This window comes from Xiphophorus couchianus, chromosome 22, assembly GCF_001444195.1.
Source record: "Xiphophorus couchianus chromosome 22, X_couchianus-1.0, whole genome shotgun sequence".
Classification (NCBI taxonomy): Eukaryota; Metazoa; Chordata; class Actinopteri; order Cyprinodontiformes; family Poeciliidae; genus Xiphophorus; species Xiphophorus couchianus.
Window position 1 is genome coordinate 18,794,810 of NC_040249.1, and position 21,144 is coordinate 18,815,953.

Consider the following 21,144-nt stretch of genomic DNA (forward strand, 5'->3'; position numbering starts at 1 on the left):
AAAGTAATAAAATAAATTCAGAAAATTATTCTAAGAAATTCTCAAAATTCTGAATTTAAGTTGCAAGATTAAAGTCAAAATCGTAAAAATAATATCAGAGTTTTTTGGGGGTTTTTTTTATCCAATGGCCCACCTCATCTTCCATTCAAATGTACCTTGAATCAGAATCATCCACATGTTTGCAAGTCTTGCTGAATTGTAAATAAAAGTCCCACCCAACACTGCCCCCTATCTGCGGGGACAAGCCCCGCCCCGCCTATCAACATCCCCAGTCTGTGAAGGGAACCTGGGAGACCGGAGGAATAGGAGCTGGCGGCGGCAGGAGATCAGCGGCTCCCGCGTTCGTCCGACGCTCAACTATAGCTGCTTCCAGGCAGTGGTGGTGGTGGTGGTGATGATGGCGGCGGCTGTGGAGCGAGGAGGCGTTCGGGCTGCTTTCCTGAACCCGGGCAGCGGCAGCGGCGGACCTGCACCGACGATGCCCCCGACCGGATCGCTGGCCGGGGCTGTGGTTCTCGGCTCTGGATCCAGCAGTATCCCCGTGCCCATGAACCTCTTTGCGACCTGGGAGATTGACCGATCATCTCCAAGCTGCGTTCCGAGGTAACATGTACGCTGCTGTGTTGGAGAAACTTGTCCCACGAATCAGTATATTTAAAATAAATAAATAAATAAATAAATAAAGCATTGCTTAATAAAATATAAATTGTAAAGAACAACGCCCTCGTTTACCGTATTGTGAAGCAGGGGAAGACGAGCTTCTTCACATTCCCACAACAGAGGCTAGCTAGCACGGGAGCTAATGCTAAAGCTTTCTAGCTAACAGCGTTGATGTTTTTTACTCTTCAACACATGTCAGTTTTGTTTTTATTCTGTTTTGAATGTTATGTGTCAGGTGCTAATTTCCAGCTGTCAAATTAAGTAAAATTATTCCCTAAACAAGTCACAGAAAACCCGAAGTTGTTGGAAACATTCAGTGTGGAATTATATTGGGACCGTTATACCAAGCTAACAAAAGTTCAGTTAAAATAATTTCATCTGCTTCTCGTCTACGTTAAAAACAATGTAAAAGTGTATTTATTTTTTTGTCATGCTGCGTATTCATGTGAGACTGTTTGATCAAATTTACGGAATGCATGCCGCCTAATAGCATAACTGTCTATAAATACAGCGACATGGATGCCAAGCAGGCATCCTTTTCATCTTTTAGAGCTGATCCAACTGATCTATGTCCGGAGCTGGCAGGCAGTTCGTAGTCAACAGATGTTTTTGCTTTTTATTCTATGTCTAGTTGTTTTTATGCAGATATGCATGCTCTTTTAGGTCAGCGTTGTGTGTTGCTTTGTCTGTTATTCTGCATGCGAATGTCACGGCCCATCCGTTTGGTTTTAATGGTGCTGAATGCAGAAACATTCAATACCCCTGCGTTTGCATGGATCGTCAGTGAACAAGCATTGCTGCCACCTGATCAGGAACCCTCTGGGGGGCTGTGGGTACATTAATCAGCTTTGACCTAGTTCTGGTTGGTTGAAAGTGGGCTTGCAAAAGGGGAGCGTTTCCTCTGCTATCCATTTGCATGTTTGTGTTTGTCTGCTCTTGCTTTCGTTCCTGCATGGGTATGCAAGTTCAAGTGGGACTGTAGCAATGTTCCCACAATTGGAAATATGTGATGGTGGTATGTGTATAAACATAACATAGTTGTTTTTTTTAAATTAAAGCATATCTGTACAGTATACAGCATAACTAGACTTTAACTCTAGTTGACTTTACAAGACAGGATGCAGCTAGAGATGCACGAATGAATCAGTCAAAGATCAGAACTGGATCTCATCATCTAATAAAGAAATCCTGACAAGTCTGCATCAAAATTAAGAGCTCCCAAATGCATGTTTGTCGGTTCACTAAGAATCAGATAATAATTTTGAACTAATTGGGGTAATTTTACAATTTCTCAATTTTCTGTTTTGTTCAAATCTACCAGCTCTATTAAAGACCCGGCAGCGCATTTGTGTTTAGACTTTAAAAAAAAATCACCTCAAACAAAACTGACAATTGGTGTTAGCTAGGATAAGTCTGAATGGTGCATTCCTAATTATAGCTATACAACATTTTATGTTTTTGCATACATCAAAATGTAAATTCAATCAGCAATGTATTTAGTTTTTTCTTACAATATGCCTTCAAATAGAAGTTTATTCAACTTGATAAAAGGAAAGCATTTCTGATTAACTGTCACATGTTAGATTGTTGAATCATTTATTTTCACAATGCAGCAAACTTTATGCACATTTTAATTGGAATTAATTAATTTATTAACAGAAGAAACCTCACATTGTGTGACACAGCAGCGAGTGTTGCACAGATCTGCAGCTAAACAGAGGTGGGTCAATATTTCAAGAAAACTCAAAATTATTTTACAGTTGTCATTTTAAACCATGTTAAATTTGAGATGAGCATGGTTAGCTTATTATATACTAAAATTGCTGAAGCATTTTGGCAACTGCAACCTGTTGCTTTGTTATGCTGCATCCACTTATTTGAAAAAAAAGGGAGACATTTTTTAGCGCAAGTTATGGCTGCAAAGAGTGTAGAAAATGGGGAAGGAAGAAGATGAAAGAAAGACATATTGCATTGATTGTCATGACAAGATTTACTAATATTGTCAATTCAAGATGTTCTAATGTAATGCAGCCCTACTCTGAATGGCAAATCAAGAATGAGAAAGTGTGAAATCACCCATTTCCAATAAGTCCATTCTAGACTCTAATTTTTAAGCATTGTCCCTTCTTTGGATGCGATAACTCAAATTTAAAAGTCAGCAGTTATTACACTAAACAATGTATTGACTTCAGGGTTCTGCTTTCTAATTTATTCCTTTGTTTAAAAGTCGGATGACAACAACGTTATTGTCATCCGTTTTAGATTCTGATCCTGCCTCCTGTGTGTTTTATTGCACATTTCTTGCTATTAAATGCTTCACTTTTTGATGATCTCATCATTCATAGCAGCAGCTGGTGTTTGTTTGCCACAACACTGAAGCATCATGTTCAGGTAGCAGCATTCACAAGGTTAGGAGGCTGCATGATGGTGCATTAATAGAACAACAGGGTAGACATTGATTTCGCATCTCCCTTCCCCCATGACTTTCTCTGTTGTGTGCAGCTTAGAAAGAGTTGTATTAAAGACAAATGTGTTTGAGCGCAGTAATAGATTATTATTGATGCACACAGTAAAAGCTCACCACTTAATTGGTGGACAAAGGCTGAATGTAGTTGCGTTTCTGTATGTTGCATAGGAGTAATGGTAATAGTTAATGAATCTGATGATTTATGACACTGTTTATGTGGCTTTTAAAATATTTATTGTATTTGATTTTAGACCTGGTGGCTTTGTGCTTAATTAATTTTCAAAGTAACTTCTGCCTTATGCAAATTTAATGCTCTCAGACATGTTTGTATGAACACTTGTGCAGAGAGCCCAACCCGAGGCCTGTTTTGGGGGATTTAGCCTTCGCATTCTTTCAGGGGTTGGGCTATTTCTCTCTGTGCAGCTGTTTGTTCCTCTGCTGTAGTGAATGTGGGTGTCCAGCCCATGGAATGGTTTCAAATGAAGGCATAGGGGCTGCTATTGATTTACTGTTTTTTTATTTTTGTATTTGTTTTCTTCTTTTCCTTGTGAGTGTTATATGCCTGAGATCGCACACAGCTGTGCATAGTTAGTAATTACCAGCTGGTTTTACTGTCTAAAACCTAGCAACTTTATTAAAAGCACTGCTCTACTTTCACGGAGTCTTCTAGCACAAGTTTGTGATTATTCTGACAGTTATTCTGCTGACCCCACCCTTGGCACTTTGCCACTTTATGACATCTTTTGTCCGTTGCCTCTCTTTGTAAAATCGAGGTGTGCACTTGTTCTGTGTTTGTGCTCTTGCACTTAGATTAGCTCCTCGCTGCATCCAACCACATCCATGAATTTGCATGTAAAGTTTTATCTAGAAATGCACTGGCTGTAGTACATCACATCTTGTTGATAATGCAGAATATGATTGAATATGTTTTGTTGCAATTTTATAGTTTGTGAATGAAGTTATTCTTTGTGCTTACATGTCGGCACTTGTTTCTGTGTAAAACATGTCAGGCTGTCAGCGTATGGGAGTCAATATGAAAATCTCAACTATTAACACAATTTCTCAGAAGTTTTGGAAATGCATTCAATTTTTTTTTCACATTTTCCCATGTAACAATTGTATTTATTATTTAAAGTAGACATTTTTTAAAGCTTTATATCATGTTATTGCCTCACCAAAAACTTACCTGGAATGATGCCTTGATACTTTCATGAATGTCTGAGAAATCATTGAATCTCACGTGGCAACCATTCAAGGTACCCAAACACTTGCTCATACAAAGCACCTCCTATTTCCACAAACCTACATTTCGGAGTTGCAGTCTCCAGTCGAGCTTCTGCCCTACAAAGCCCTCCTACCCTGCACTGTCCTCACTAAGCTCCTTCAGACTAGCAGCAGTAAGCAAATATCTAGTGGAACTTTGAATCTGCTGAGCTTATCAAATGAACTGCTTCTCAGTCCAACTCTCCTAAGAATGGTTGATGGAGAAACTTTGTTGTAATGACGTGCTGAAGACGGAGTGTCGGAAAGAAGAACTTCTTAAAGAGACAGAGATCAATTTCAAGTCGCGAGATTGTGAAGTCAAATTTCCTTTAAGTTATTCTTGATGTATACAATATGAAGATAACATAGTTACCTCACTGTTCTGTACAATGGCATTATATGCCTGGAAAATACAATAACAATCTCTGATCCACAACAGGGTTAAAAAGGTTTCAGATAGTTTCTAACTGAACTGTAAACACATGAGGCTTAGTCATTATTTTGAAGAATAATATGTACGGTAGCTAAATCTTCAGCATACACTCATCTACATTCACTATGTAATTGAATGAACAAATTCCACAATATCACATGTTTTAAAGTGAAGATGTTTCCAGCATTGTGGAAGCCCATGTGGCGAGATTTTATTTAATTTTTTAAAATTATTTTTTTAGTGCCAACATTGAAGAAACAAAGCTTGCCTGTAAAGTTCAACATAGAAAACTGGATTTATTTCACAATTCATTTTCAGTTACATTTCATGCGAAAAAGCTCTAGTGACCAAATGCTCCATCAAAACATTTTTCTTAAGCAAAACCTTAAAAAAAAATCTGAAATGCCAAACTTCAAAAAAGGATCTCATTTGGAGCTTCTCAGTCTTTTTATCCAACTGTGCTGATATTTGAGAGGCTTCTGTCTGCTAGATTAGAGTTGTTAAAGCCTTGTCCTGAACAGGCTGCCTGTTGGAACAGTTGGACTTGAATTGTTTTGATTCCAGCACTCCCATGGCTGCCAGACTGCCACCCCCAATCTTATAAATGCCATGTGGTGTTGGTTTTGTTGCTTATTTCTCTTTGGAGGAATTCATGTTTTTCTTTGTCCTCTGATTTTAACACAAAACCTTTTGAGGGGGCGTTGACAAAAAACATAAAGGACCAACACACATACCCATATTTTCCCCTTAGTTTTGAGCTGACTAGTGCTGTAGTCAAGCTGCTGACTAATTAAAGACACCAAGAGAGATGTGGGGTGAGATTTATAAGATTATTGAGTTTCCATATAAAGGTTAAATCCTATTTGTGTGTTAATGTATACACAAGTGACTTCACTGAAATGGTTTCCAAGTGAGAAAGCGATTAAAAAGAAAGAATTTGACTCCCAAGTCTAAGCCTTTCAAAGAAGTGAAACAATTGTGTTTTCGAGGAAAAAAACTGCTTTGTATATTACATCTCTGCAGAGAGCTCTATTGTTAATGTAGATTGTTAAACATCTTTTCAGATGGGATTTTTATTTGGTACAAATAGTTCAGGTACAGACTTTTGGCTTCTCCTTCCCCAGTGCTTGCAGTCATAAAAAATAATATCCTGTTGTAGATCATTAATACCTGCTTCACATGGCAAAAAAATTAAATTGCCAGTTGATTTCCAAAACCAGAGAGACCCCACACATAGATGATAGACATAAGGTTTGGTCCCACACCTTTTCTTGTACAGCCACACAACAAAGACGACACACCACGCACAGATTTTACTCATTAACAAACACAGTTGGCTAAGAAGAAGCAATGGCGATTGTTTATGGACTATTTGTAATGGAGGAAAAAAGAAACAACACAAAAAGCTAGACTTTCTGGTGTGCCATGGCAGTTGTTTAGCCATCTGTGTATTTTGTCTTTTAATTGACTGCATGTTAGAGAGTATGCCCGATTTGAGATTAACGCTGACTTCCAAGCTGACTAGATCACCCTTAAACACACCATGGTATTTTTGCAGTCTGGATTCTGAGAGGTACAGATGATTTAAAGGTACAACCTGGATCTGTCTTCCTTGGTTTGAGCTTTATTTCTAGTAAGCAGAGCTTGCTTTGTTCTGCCTGTCTGAGTTTCAGCCTCATCTTTTTTTCTTGCTGACAGTTTTATTTTGATTTCTTTCACTTGCCCCAAATCTGATCTGTGCTGCATTTGTATGGAAGTGAAATGGACAAACGGCAACAAAAAGTCAGAACTGGACTGAAGCAACATGATGTTTTTGTTCTAGGTCACTTACCAGGCAGCCATCAGTGGGGCATTATTACATATACTGTATGTAGTCAACACAGATTTTACTATTTGTATGCCACCTCCTTTATCATCTTAATCCCCTTTATTTGTGTTTTGAAAATTCCCTTTATGTTTATTATTGGACCAAAGATTAAATGTTGGTATAAGATTACATAAAATTAGACCATAAAATCATGTTAGGCAAATTTGCCCTTTCACTCGCTCAACAACACATTCGTCTCAAGGCATGGATATTGTTTGTCTTAGCATCAGAGCTGCAGTAATCTGATTTCATAACAGGAAAAGAGAAGCTAGTAATCTGATGCTGGACACACAGATGCTGTCTGCTTAATCCGCTGTTTTCTTGTGGAATCATAAAGAAGTCCTTGTCAGCCACCTCCAGTGCCCTTCAGGACAATGACATTGCACCATCAGTCCTCCGTCACTCATGTTCCTCGTCTTTTCGTTGCTCCATTTTTAACACCTAAAACACTACCAGCAGGAGTAAAACCCACAAAATATTTGACTAAATAAAATATTTTGAAAATATTTTATAAATTTTGACAAAAATTTATATATTTGTTCCTTGTTTGTGCACATAAGCTTGGTCGATAAAGCTGATTCTGATTATTCTGGACGCTAGCATTCTGACTTGTTTATGGCAAATTGACTTTAAAGACTTATAAAATCTATTTAAATAGATAAATATTTTAGTATGACATTCTACTCTATTCCTTATGTGTGCTAAATATTAGCTTAGCTTCTTAAAAATATTCTCTAACAGATTAAAAAGACAACTTCTTCTGTCAGGCAAATAAATAAATCTAATAATCTTGAATTTATGTTGTTACCATAACTAAAAGTTTCACTTGTTTGCTCTAAATTTTCTGCTATTGGTTCTTAGTATGTGCTTGTATTAGATTCTCACCACATGATCCTGTTCATCTAAAAGGCAACATGGTTGCATGGTATTTTCACCAAAATTTAACATGTTTATTTTTGTAAAACAGAGAAAGCTAAAAAAAAAATTAGGCTACTAATATGGTTTAACATAATTATTATTAATGTTATATGACAGAAGGATGGATATTCTGAGGTTAATACATGGACTCAAGCAAAAAGAAAATACCCTATTTGAAAAGAATTTAGTCAGTTCTGTAACACAGATGTAAAAACTAGCTTTGTGTGCACAGCAACAGGTGAAGCAGTTCTGCTTTAACCTATGTTCTAATAAAAAAAAAACCCAGCAACCTCTGGTCTCTACCACTTTTTAAGTTATCTCATGAAAATTCTTTTTAGTGGAGGAAAAAAGCACAAATCTTTAGTGTGCTTGAAACGTTTTACAACCTTGGTAAACTTTATTAGTAGAAACCAGCCAATGCCTCGTTGGTACACAAACAACCTAAAGGTGATGAGAAGTTATTAGGTGAAGGTGGAGAAAACTCGTCTGACGTTTGAATGGCTTACTCGTGGAGATAAATATCCATCAGAGGAAAAGAAAAACTGCATAAAGTCAGTTGTGGGACTTTTAGTTCATTCTCTATTAAAGTTTATAGCAAATATATTTTAAAAATTACTTAGTTATCTAAAGGACACCGTGCTCTTAAAAATGTTGCAAATTTATTTGAAATGTTTACAAGACTATAAATTAACAATAAAAATCTATTTGCCCCAGACTTTTCTGCAGAAGGGGGGAAAAAAACCTCTGCTTTTGATGCTTGAATTGATGTAGAGTCTGGAGTGTATGTGTTGCTGATGTGGTGTGTGATGCAGACTTAGAGCTGACACAGAGTTGCAGATGATGCCTGCAGGCTCCCATGGAGCTGATGAAATAGAACAGGGTGTTTGCAGTAGGTGACAGATTCTTTATTCATCTTTTCACTGAAAACTGTAAAAACAACAAGCTCTTCCCTGAAGGCCTAATGGAAACTGCTACTAATAAACAAGCTCTCACCCTAAAAAATTCTTCTTAATATTTTCAGAGATTATGTTTATCAACAGTATAATTACAATAATAGCATTTTAACATCACTATCAGTACCATAACATAGAACAAATCTAAAAGAAATTAATTTAGACAGAAATTGGACAAATTTTACAAATTGGTTTAAAATTGTATGTATAAATATCTCAAATGTGATTCTAAATATCTGTCCTAACATTTAAATTTTTCGTTAAGCATATATTAGTACTTCCTTTTTTCTCCTTGTTCTAATGTGCTGTTCACACACAAGCGAATAGTCGACCAATCGAAATTCAAACCCCCTTCTTCTCGCCTACTCCCACTCCCTGAAATGTGTCAAAAATCTCTTGGTTTCCTTCCCTGCTTTCCTGAAGAAGCAGGAATTTCCTTGGGAAACATTTTGCATTCCTGGGAACTCGAGATCGGGCTGTGCAGCCGAAGAGCGAGCCACTTCAGGTTTTGTCGTCTTTTTACTGTTTGTCAGCCAAGAACAAACTCTCAGGAAAGGGTTGCCAGAACTGTTGAAAAGTTTTGCTGACCTGGCTCAGAGCTTTTTCATGCCTTGAATGTGGATGTTTAATTCCACACAGGGGAAGATGTGTTTGTCCTCTCTTCCTCCCCCGGTTTGGACCTCTGAATGGGGGAAAGAAGGGCCAGATTTACATGTGGGCGGATCCTGGGGTCCTAGTTAAAAGGAGATCTGAATTTCTGAACAAGCGAGTGAGACAAATGCCCCGTCTTCTGACACGGGGGAATAAAAACAATGGGAAATGTGTTTCTACTTGATTTTTCTAGGTAAAATAAGATAAGATCTTTGTCATTTATCACAGTGACAGAGATCTTGTACAACAATCTAATAATGCGTTGCTGTATTTACTCATCTGTTGTCATATTTGAGATAGCTGCAGTCATGCTTATTCTACTTTCTGAAGTGCTCCCTATGATTTCAATTATACAGACACTATTATGATATTCAGAATTTTAAGACAATTCTAGTAACATTACTGAAGATACCAGATACAAAGGCACTCAAAGATTCCCAGGACTGGAATCTTTGCTGCATGTCTTCCCCCTTTTCTTTCTGCCCATTCCCTGTGCTAAATGCTGCAAATAAAGCCCACAAATAACCTGTGAAAAAAATTATCTTCTGGCTTTTGGCAAATAAAAATTATTTTGGTTTTCCTAACGAATCTAAAACAATAAAAGATTAGTCTGATTTATTGTCAAACGGTGCGGGGGGAAAAAAACTCCAGCACACTCTGGGATTTGTCTGTTTAGTTTGGGACATAACAGCCTTTAGAGGGGTCACTTTTTTAAATAGCTTTAAGCTTGATGCCCTCCCCACTTTGTCTAATCACAGATTAAGTTCTCTGAACTGTCTGGAGCCCTGTTTCATCTCTGCAGCGCCTTGCTACTGCATTTAACCACCCCCTCTTCTGTGTTTTAAAATAATAAAACAATGGGATATTTGCTTCATAGATTAAAACCTAAGACTTAGTCAAATGATAATGAAATCCACTGGATTTAGCTGACACCATTGGAGATATTGGGGGCCGGTTTGCTAAGGTTGAACTTTTTTTTTTTTGCATGGATTCAGAGAAAAGCTAGAATCTCTGGAGAACTTAGAGGCTTTATACCTTCAGTCCATTAGTCATTTGGAAATGTCGGGCCAGGGGAGGTGAACTGGAGCGCGTACTCAGCAGGCTGGTTCAGGCTGCTATTGTTCATTCCAAATGACACTGATGATACAGGAGGATTATATGCAGCAACTGTTTTATCATTGTTATTGAGTAATGTGAAGAAGTGATTCTTTTCACTGAGTAAATTTTGTCCTGAAGGAATAAGTCTTATGAAGTACTATGGCTTAATTAAGGCATTTTTAAGAGACTCTAGCCTCAGGTCTCCATGGCCATTTTTCTTTCTGAAAGAGCTTCTCTACATAGCAGTGAATAGTTATGGAGTTAAAGAACAGTCAGGCACCAAATGTCAACATGAAATATAAATAATAAAACTCAGTTGATATTTCAGCCTAAATGCCAGAAATGGTTTCAGTGTAGACCCAACCAAAAGAAAACCACAGATCTTTGTTTGTTTTGTATTATTTTTGTTTGAGAGAAAAAACCTCTTTGTGTCTGACTCAGATTAACATCAAATCAAATGAGTTTTGTCGTTTGACTGTTAAACAAAAGCACCCAACAGAAAAAGATCCTTTACCTATCCTCTGCTCTTTTGTCTGCTGTATTGCCATTGGAGTCAAAGCGTTCTCTAGCACTGCTTTGACTCTGCTGGATGTTGTGATGATGGATGTTGTGATGATGCTGAGTTTGCAGGCTTTGTCAGATCCGTTTCTCACTCCCAGTGGTGTTCTTCGACCACCATCAGAAATTTGAATGGGATTGGATTGAACCGGAGAAGAATTTGTCTGCTCTGACTTGCTAGCAGCTGTGAATGTCTAGATATGTCAAAATTGGCAGGATTCAAAGAAAAGCAGCAACTGTCAAAAATAATCCTTTGGCTCATGTTATTTTTTTAAATGTCCTTTTCTTTTTTGATTTACTATGCTTTCAACATAATAAACTATGCAGGTTCTTCTCATTTTGCATATGCATGTTGCATATGACAGAGTAGTCCGTTTGTAGTTGTTGGTTATCTCTTCTCAAACTGTACGGTGGGTGAAGTGTTTGCTTCTGTGATAAATTGGCTGTGTTGGAGAAGTTTTTCAAAGGTTGAGGGGTTCTACAGTGTTGAAGTACTTTGAGTTAGTGACAGAAAAACCAGAGCCACTTCAAGTAGTTGAAAGCACTATTAAGTTAGACATGTAGCCTATCAGTTGCATAAATATTTTAGTAAACTCTAGAATGGAATTACAGATTACTGGAATTTGGACTGATGTTTGATTAATTTATTTGGTGTCTGCATGTAAACCGTCTGAATTTATAAAGTACTTTTCCAGTCATATTGACCACTCAAAGCACTTTGCACTAGAGAAGCATTTATACACCGATATGCAGACTGGTTGGCAACTTGGGGTTAAGTGCCTTGCCCAGGGGCACATGGACATGTAACAGGAAGATGCTGAAATTGAACCTACAACATTCTGATTGCAAGACGACAATTATTCCACCCACAGTCTCCTTAATTTAGGCATTATAACTACTATATAAATATCAATTCTGCCTATTTTTAAACCATAATATTTCCAATTTGGCTCAATTAAAAAATGCAAACCTGAATAAAATTGCCTTTAATTTTTTGAGGAAAATTTGTTTAGTTTTGTTAGTTGAAAAATGTGTTAATAAGTGGCAGCTGTTAATCATAGCAGAGGTCTTTAATAATATTTTAAATTGAGTCTGTTTAAAAAAAAAAAACATTAAAGCATCTCTTTGTCTTGACTTATTAGTGTTTTGGAATGCAAAGTGTTTTCCACCACGCATGAAGTCAAAATTACCAACAATTCGGTACAGTATCAACGTAAGATCATTTTTCATTCTGCTAACTATTTCATAAGGTGAAATGTCTTTTTCTACATTTGCAGGGTGCCAACAGGGGGCCACACCCTATATAAACTGTTTAATGTATCAAGAATAAATCTCCTCTGAAGAGGTTTGCATTTATTTGTTCAGTTAATTTGACACACAGATTGTTTTAAATTAAGCTTTGCTCTTGAGACAGACAGAGGGACATTCTAGTGAGACAGGCCATCCACCATAACAGGATTTTAAAGCTCAGTCATAACATTGTCAGAGGCAGTTACATTTACAGGATTTACCTTTATCTGTAAATCTGGTCGCTTAGACACAATGTGAATTCAAGAAATACATGCACCAAATGATAGAGGGTCTACCCTTATTGAGAATCAACTGTATGTTAAGTTGCACAGACAAAGTATGTCATATTTTCTGCCTTGTCTATGTTTTTAACTGTGGTATGGTGTCCTGTGGCGCATCTGGTATTCTGTGTCCATCACAAACACAAACCTGCTGACTTCGTCGGTTTAAGGATAGAAAACAGACAAAAGAGATGTCAGCTACAGCAGTATCAGCAACAAAAGATAAAATTCATTCCACTGAGTTCCTGAAAATTACTGTCAAATCCCTGGAGGTTGTGAATGCACAATGGGTTTGTATTTTCTGTTAAGCTCTTGCTAATGTGTGGACTTACAGACTGACTTATGATGATAAAATAGTGTTTTATCTACAAGTTTACCATTCTCTATTTCCTATTTTTTGGTATCAGGTTCTAGCAGAGCCTGTGATTCACACTTCACTATTGGTAATCCTTTTGAAAGTGTGAGAGAAGCTCTAGTTTGAATCAAATGGGAATATAATCTGGCACTAAGCTGTAAAACAGAGTACCATGTAAAGTTACATAAAATATGACATTAATCCCAACAACAGTCGGATTGTACCGTGGCTGGGCTCCTGACCACACTAATACTATATTATGGAGTATTACCACAGTTATCGGCACAGCTCTTACATCCTCCCGCCTCACAAGAATATTGTTTCATCTCAATATATCCTTGTCTTTTATAACATGCCTATTCTAATGGTTTAACGCCTAAGTGATGACACCTGTCCTCCTCCACGCTGCTGCAAATTAAAATCCTCAGCAACAGTTGTTCTGCACAAAATAGATGGTAAGTACAAAATAATAAAAATAGACACAATAGAGCTAAACCATTCCCCTCTTCAAAATTGGTGTGACAAATTCTTCACATTATATTATTGCAATTTTTGGAGAGTGCTTTTAAAAATTATAGCAAATCCTGTTGATGGTGCAGAACTGGGATCTTCAAATTCAGGTCTTATGGGCGGGTATTGTGCAACTTTTAGATGTCTCTCAGCCAACACACCTTGCATAATTAGGTCATCATGTATGTGATCATGAGGTATGTGATGTTCATCATACCTCATGAACACCATGTATCTGTTTCTACTAAATTTAAATGTACCATCTTAGTTACACGAATGATAAATGAAAGACTTTACAAATATTCCCAACGGGTTGCGATGAAGTCCAGTGATGAAATGTTGCCATCTTTCCTGTTAAAGTTAAGTCAGTCTTACAAAGCAATGTTCAGCTGCTGACTATCTAGTAAAGAGTAAGTACAACTCTGAGGGTGATTAAATAATATTTTGTATTTTTTTTCTATGCAAGATACCATTTTGTATACGAAAAAAATGCTATTTTGTTTCATACAAAATGGTATTTTGTGTAGAACAAAAATACTACAGTTTTTTACAGTGGTATTTTCTCTGTGGTTCTGCAACACTTCCATACTGATCTATGGATTTTTCTGGCTGGAAGCAAAGTATTGACATTCATAAGTCCTGTTAAACACACATGGACAGCTCTCTTAATCCTAGACTGTAGCTGTAAAACCTGGTTGCCTCTTTAAAATTTTATCTCACAAAGGTTATATTCTTATCATTTTTGAATATTACTTTTAGTTGTTGTTAAACTTGACAATCACACAATTCTGGCTTTGCTTTAAAGGAGACTTCTACTTTGTCTACTCTCTTCATGTTTTTCTCCGCACTGTGACCATGAGAAGATTTCATTCAGGGATTTAAAGCTCAATCAGCATATGGCCATCTGGCACACATGACCAGATATTTGGGGTCTAAAAGAGGTTTTGAGTGAAGCCCAAGTGCAGACTAAGCTCGTATGGCACACACTACTGTGTAAATCTCTTAAAACTGTTTTGGTCTTTTCTGGTTTGGGCCACTTTTATTGGCCTAGAAATTAATTTAACTTTTTCCAAATAACTAACCATTAATCTTCTTGCTTTTGCACAGCTTGCACAAAAGGCTTATCTTTCCATTTGATGTTGCTTTTTAGTTTAATAAGGAAATATATGAAAAAAACAGCTTGTTCATGATGGTGTTAATGAGTTTTGGGGATTTACAACATATAGTTTCAATATGTGGTTTTCAGCTTTGTATTTTGACAATCTAAATCAGATGCAGTAAGTGTGGTTGTTTTGTAGCCTGGGGAGATTTTAGTTGTTCCTTTTGCAAGTCCCCATTTTGAATAGAGTTGCACTTGTGCTTGGTGTTGGCAAATAAAATATTCAAAAGAAGTTGCTTTCAGAACAGCGTTTCTTTTATTTGGGTTGAATTATACATTGAAACAAGAACAAACTGTGTCGTTATTATATAACCTAGTACTTTGGCTTTCGTCAGAAAGTGCCTTTTCTTCAGAGTGTTTTTTTTATCTGCCACTTATGTAGGACAGTACCACTCAGTTTGAAGAAGTGGAGAATTTAATGTAGAGCATTCTGTTACAGGATGCTTTATTAATTGAATCGGACTTTCTTCTCATCACAAAGAATCAAGAAATGGTTTGTTAAAAGTAGTGAAAGTATTACTGGAAAAACTTTCTTTAAGGCTGAAACTCCCATGAGCACATACTGGACAAAAAATGTCTCTTTTCATCCAGCACTCTGTTACATCACTCAGCTTTCATTCACCACTTCCCCCAGCTTTGTGCCCCTGACAAATACTGTGCAGTGATCCGAAGGCATGGAACTGGCAAAACATCAACTAGATTGCTGACCAGGGAAAAGAATAGCAAAAGTGCCCCTTCTGTTGTGTCAGGATATTGTTAGTCAGAGTGCTCCTTTGCCGTATCTTTGGGTCAGATCGCTAAGCAGCCAGAGCATAATAGCTATGTCGCACAGTCACTTTTTAAGCCGTCATATCTCACGCATCTCTCACAGTTTTCATTTTTTTATTTTTATATGCAGCAATGATTTGGTTAGGGATTGGAAAGAGACTATATATCCCGTTGTCTGAAGGTAAAATACCAAAAAAAATTACTCCCCTCTCCTCCATTTAGTAAATGCATCATAACTAAAAACTGCCAAAATCATTCGTCCATCAACGCATCAATCTAACACATGTACTCCTTTCATTTTGATTTAAGCCAAATAAAGATTGGGGACATGCAGTGTTAAGGTTCTTAGTCTGGAATTTATGAAGAAAGTGTGGAAAAATATTTCCATTTTAAAGGTTTTACCATAGAGTTGTGTTCATACATTCAAGTGTTTATCATCCAAGTGTCCATTTTGGTCTATTTGTTCATTCATCAATCTGTCCGTCTGTTCCTCCATGTATCATCTGTCCACACATCTGTCGATCATGGTCGATTTGTCGATGTATCCAGCCTGAGTTTGGTATTTCTAAACATTGTAGAAATACCTGCCAGAATTTCATAGGGGCATTTTGAATTTATATTTAAAACTGGCTAACAGGAGCTATCACCTCTAGAAGTATCAGTCTGGAAAAGTAGATAATTTTAAAACGAAAAGTATGTGGCATTCATAATAAATGTATTTTCCCTTAGAAAAATAATTGAATGGTCCGAAATTAGAATTGATGGGTCAGAACCTGAACATAACTGGAAATTATTATCAGCCAGAAGAAAGCCTGATCAGTCCATCTCTTACTGTAGAGTATTCCCCTGGCTCCAACTGCTGCTATTTTTGGGAGACCCATAAATTACAGTGTTTTTGTTAGAAATTGTACTATCACATAGAAGTCCAGAAATAGAACAGTGATAGAGACCACATGTACTCTGAAAGTGGAAGCATTTCTTTGGCTGACGGCCTTGAAAGAAGATGATTTAGATCTCATGAATCAGTTCCTGCCAAAGAGACGGTTTTCTAAAATTTTTACAGCCATGTATTCATTGTTTCAAACAGTACATCGGGCCTTTCGTTAAATAAAAAGAACACCAACAGTGTTTTATATATGTTTTATGTGGATTCAGATCTAAAGATACTTCCTTTTTGGAGATATGCAACACAATGTCTTATTTTGCCTTAGCTCATGTCATTTGTAATGTCAGACAAAGCTTTAAGGTCTAAGTTTGCCTTTCTATAAATTATGTTCTCTCCCAGATGCCTACAGTCATATAATCCATTATTATTCCATTTCCAAATGTTTTAAGGCACGAGGATTTCAAAGTATGTTTATGTTTAAAAACTTTGCAGTGTCAGTGTAATGTAAACTGTGCTATCACATGAGACAGGGTCATCATTTTGCAAAAGCTGCAGACAAAAGGCTTAGTACTGTTCCAAGTTTTGTCATCAGCAAAACCTGCGGGAGAAAAACCAGACATGTCAGAGGTTGCAGTCATTTTGCATTTTTGACTACCACCTATCTGTCCATATTTAGTCCATTTCTAGCATTGCTTTGACAGAGAAAATAATTGTAGTTGAGACTTTGAATTGTGTTGTTCAGTTTATTTGCACAGCTATAGTTACTCTTAATGCTTATTACTAGATAAATAGGTCCAATTCACCTATAATTTTACAGAAATCAAATTAATACCAGTATTGTTTAATCATTTTGATTCAGTGACAAACATTGCTTAGCATTAGCTCTGTTAGCACCCATGTCTAGGAAAGAGACATGGTTACTTATCAGTTACTTATCTGAGAATTGCTAGGTTAGTAGATCTATGTGATAGAAAAACGGAGAGAGAGCTCGTAGGTAGCCGTCTTAATAGCTCCTTTTAATAGCTCTGTCTATCAAAGAGATGAGGTCAAAGATATAATTATTGGAGAAATTGCATCCTCTACGGAAAAAGAACAGAGATCATTCACTTATCTGCAGCAGCAACTCAGCCGAAGGCCACCAGGAAAGGAAACCAACCATTACGGAGGGCCTGTACACCTACTGAATTACACATTTATAGTCATAGCCTTTGTACTGTATAGTTATTGGACAGCTATGTATACATTGTTGCTACTGTGCAACATATTTATAGTCATAGCAGGTACATCTGTGTAGCAACACCTATTTATATACAATTCATTTTGTGTATTCTATATTACTGCTCCATATGTCATTCAATTACTGCTCAATTGTTTTTGGTAAGATGCAATTTGTGTTTCATTGTCGAATTTTATTGACATTCTTATGTCAATAAAATTTAATCTGAATCAGTCACTGTACACTGCAGCCAAAACAATGGACCGCCACAGAGGGTTTGTGCATGCTCAAAGCGGTATAAAGACCTTTGGTGCTTCTTTATGGATAATGAGGAGAGCCTTACCTCTTAAATATGGTTCACATGACTTATCCCAGACTCTGCAGAGACCAAATTTTTTCTGGATGGATTTTATGCTTAGTTTGGGGTAAAGAAGGCCTTAAGAGGCAGATGCATGTTAGCCATAAGCATGTTATAATGACTGTTTTGTGTGCCGTAATATTTGGTTGGTTTGCATATTGCAAAATACTTTACACTTTGTAGTGAAACATGATGTTAATCTTCTTCTACTTTTAAAGGAGTCATAAGTCATGTTAGATACTACAGTCATCATTTTACCCACGATTGCTGCAGTTTTATCTAAAGTCAAATATTTAACTACGGCAGAGTGAGTGCCCTGCCTGATAAGTAGTTTTGTTTGTTCAGCCCAGATTATTGTTGGATGGTTGTAGCCACAGATAAGCTATCTCACATTACACATTAGTTTCAACAGTAGCTGTCTGCTTCACTTTGAGGAATAATGTATTATGATTATTTAATGATTCAACCAAGAGCACAGCAAGAAATTTCATCTGCTTCTCTAATGTATAGCTTTCTGTTGTGCTGATCCCTTTTTTTAAAGGACTCACTTGTAGCATTAAATTTCCTGCTGGTGCTCCTGTCTTCTTCAAGATGTCATAGTTCCTTTCAAAACTACTTTAGTTGAGCATTTTATTCATTTGTATTTTTTTTAGTTTGTTTTACCTGAAGAATCACCCTTGTTTTTGATTCTAATGGCCAATCAATCAACCAATCAACCAATGGTTACTGGCATCACATCTTATAACAGACACTACCAGGTAGGGCTGCAGCTAGCATTTAATTTAGTAATCAATTAATCTGATGATTATCACTTAAAAATTAGCACAATCTATAGATTTAACTTCTGTATTTTTACATTCTACTGGTTAAAATGAGAAAATAAACATTTCATTGCCTAAAATGGAATAACAGCATTCTTTTAGTAAATCTGAACCAGGTGATGCTGAAAGTTGGGTACTTGAGAAGTTTTTTTTCTCTATAGCCTATTTACAGACAAAGGTGTTTTTGTCTTAAATGTATGTATCTTTTTATTTTTGTAAAGTTTTGGCTTAATCTAGTTTGAATTTTCAGTAAATGGCCTTTTTTGAGTCTTTATACTCCAGTTGGTGATTAATCGATTACTAAATTAGTTGACAATTACTTCAATAATCGATTAATAACAATTAATAATTTCAGCCTTCTACCAAGACAAAGTGCTTTTTATTAGTGGAAGAATTAAAAACATAGACTGGAATAAAGACATATAAAATCAAAACAAATTAACATCGGTAGAAACATGGTATTAAAGATGTCGCTTTAATACTATGTGCTAAAAGCAGCTTTAATTCATCATTGATGGTCTGCAATTTCAAAAGGTAATGAATTCCACAGCTTTGGACCAGCGACGGCAAAGTAAAGGCTAAAAAAGGTCAGCATTTAGTGAGTGACATGGAGAGAGTAATGGGCTTAGATGAAGCAGGGCTGCTCTGTTGCTGTTAGCGATGGCATATAGATTAAACATTTCAAGCTGTGATGTGCTCAGACTCTGACTGGGCGCCAGTATGAAACTGTTCATTTTAAGATGACAGTAAAGTTCAGCCAGTCACTAGAAATGTCTGTCAGTCACTTAAGATTATATTTTGTAAAAGATTTCCTTGCAGTATATGTTACTTTGAAGGAGAATTGATTGGAATTACAGTTGTCTTACCATCTTCATATGGTTCAATTTGAGTTCTCTAGTAAATCTTTCCTTTCATCATGCAGGAGTAAATCTGACTGAGTTTTAGGATTTTACATATGAGATGTTTAGTCTGTTTAAAATTCTGGTTCATTTTCCCACTTGATGTCGTTTTTTTCTGTTGATGTCAACATGGCAACCTCACTAGCATGGAGACCAAAAAATCGTACCAAGACCAGAGGAGTTGATCTCAAAACGAACTCTAGAGTGGTTTGTGTATAGTGTTAATGCGACTCAATTCGACGTAGCTGCAACGTAGATTTATGTTGCAAGCTTGAGTGAAATGCCTTCCTGTGCCCCGTTTACGTGTATGTGGTAGAATAAAGAAAGGCAGTCCATGTTTTTTGTGACATAAAAGCCCATATGCGACTTGTAACACATCTCAAAATCATTTGGCTTACTTATTCAATAACTTTGCCTGAAAGAGTATCCAGAAACATGCTAACGATTAAACTTGACTTCGGAAACATCGGGTCACTAAACTTTCTTGCCTGATTTGTGATGACAGGGGTTTTTTTCATTTTTATTTCACTTTCTCTTTGGGAAAAGAAACCAAGCTGCTGGAACAAGTTACAAGTTAGCAAAATCATCAAATGATTTGGACCAAAGTAAACAAGTTATTGGTGTGAATAAATAAATAAAAAATATCCCAAAATATCAGGGTTCATCTTCAGAGAACCATCTGCTCAGTCTCAATTCATCCTTAATATAATAAGGAAGTCCGGAAATTTGAACCTGGAAAAGTAATAGGTTTTTACATGAAAAATATGTAGGGAACCCTGTTTGTAGGAATGTGAAAGCTCTCTAAAATTAGAGGTTGTTTGGTTTATTTGTCATAGTTAAAATAAAACCACATTAATACATGAAAGACATTAAATTCTACAGCTAGGAAGCAAAATGTTAGAGGAAATTCCTGTTTTCTCTATTTGCAGTTTTCCTTCCAGAGTGAAGACATGGCTGTCGGTTGTATTTTTCTCTCCACAGATTTAACCAGACACTAATCAAATCTGTTGATCGACAGGGAACCAGGTTTCCTAGATATAACAATAAACTGGATTTCTATCCATGAACAGTCAACCAGGAAAAACAAAAAAGCGCCAGAGGTATTACCCTTAAAGGGGCTTATCAGCTGGGGCACAGAGAGAACATGTGTCACTTATCTTTGCATTGCACTGAGTGTTTGTAGATATCTAGAACTAGAGACGCCTGCATAAATGCCTTCTCTCTTGACTGTTGACATAGTTTTTGGTACAGAGCTGTGTTTTGACTGGTAGTTGCAGGGAAACCATCTTTTGTGCATCAGTACTAGCAATCTTTTCTAAACTTCATTAGGAATGCACAGAGGTTTTTGGTAGTTACTTTGGTAGCTACTTTAACCAATTATTTGTTGTATTTTTTAATAACACCTGGTCTGTCTGAAATTACTGTTTGGGTGTCAAAGCGAACTGGCGCAGAGTATAAGGACGTCCGGGCACCGGGCCAGAACAGATGGCAATGAGTTTCATTTACAACAAAACACAGTGGCAGACAGGAGTGGAGATACTTGTGTCTAGTAACAAAGGGATTTCTGGCATCTGATCTGACCCCTCCGTCAGCAGCACACTGTTTTAATTACATGTGAATTTGGGTCCTCAGAGACGACATGAAAGCTCACAGTGATGATGAGCTGGGAATGCTGAAATATCAGTGATTCTTTCATAAATCCTGCCAAAGAAAGCCACGGCTGGCTAATTATC

At 36.8% G+C, this 21,144-nt stretch overlaps 1 protein-coding gene across 2 annotated transcripts in view; it reads left to right on the forward strand.

Moving 5' to 3' along the window:
* The first annotated feature begins 273 nt into the window (after window positions 1–273).
* The window catches only part of LOC114137662 (phosphofurin acidic cluster sorting protein 2), a 51,666-nt gene continuing 30,795 nt past the window's right edge, over window positions 274–21,144 (forward strand). The window contains exon 1 of one of the 2 annotated variants that reach the window (XM_028006417.1): window positions 274–603. In XM_028006417.1, coding sequence (XP_027862218.1) covers window positions 395–603 — 209 coding nt within the window. In that variant the 5' untranslated portion in view covers window positions 274–394. The remainder of the gene's footprint in view (window positions 604–21,144) is intronic. The other variant, XM_028006418.1, reaches the window with a different exon arrangement.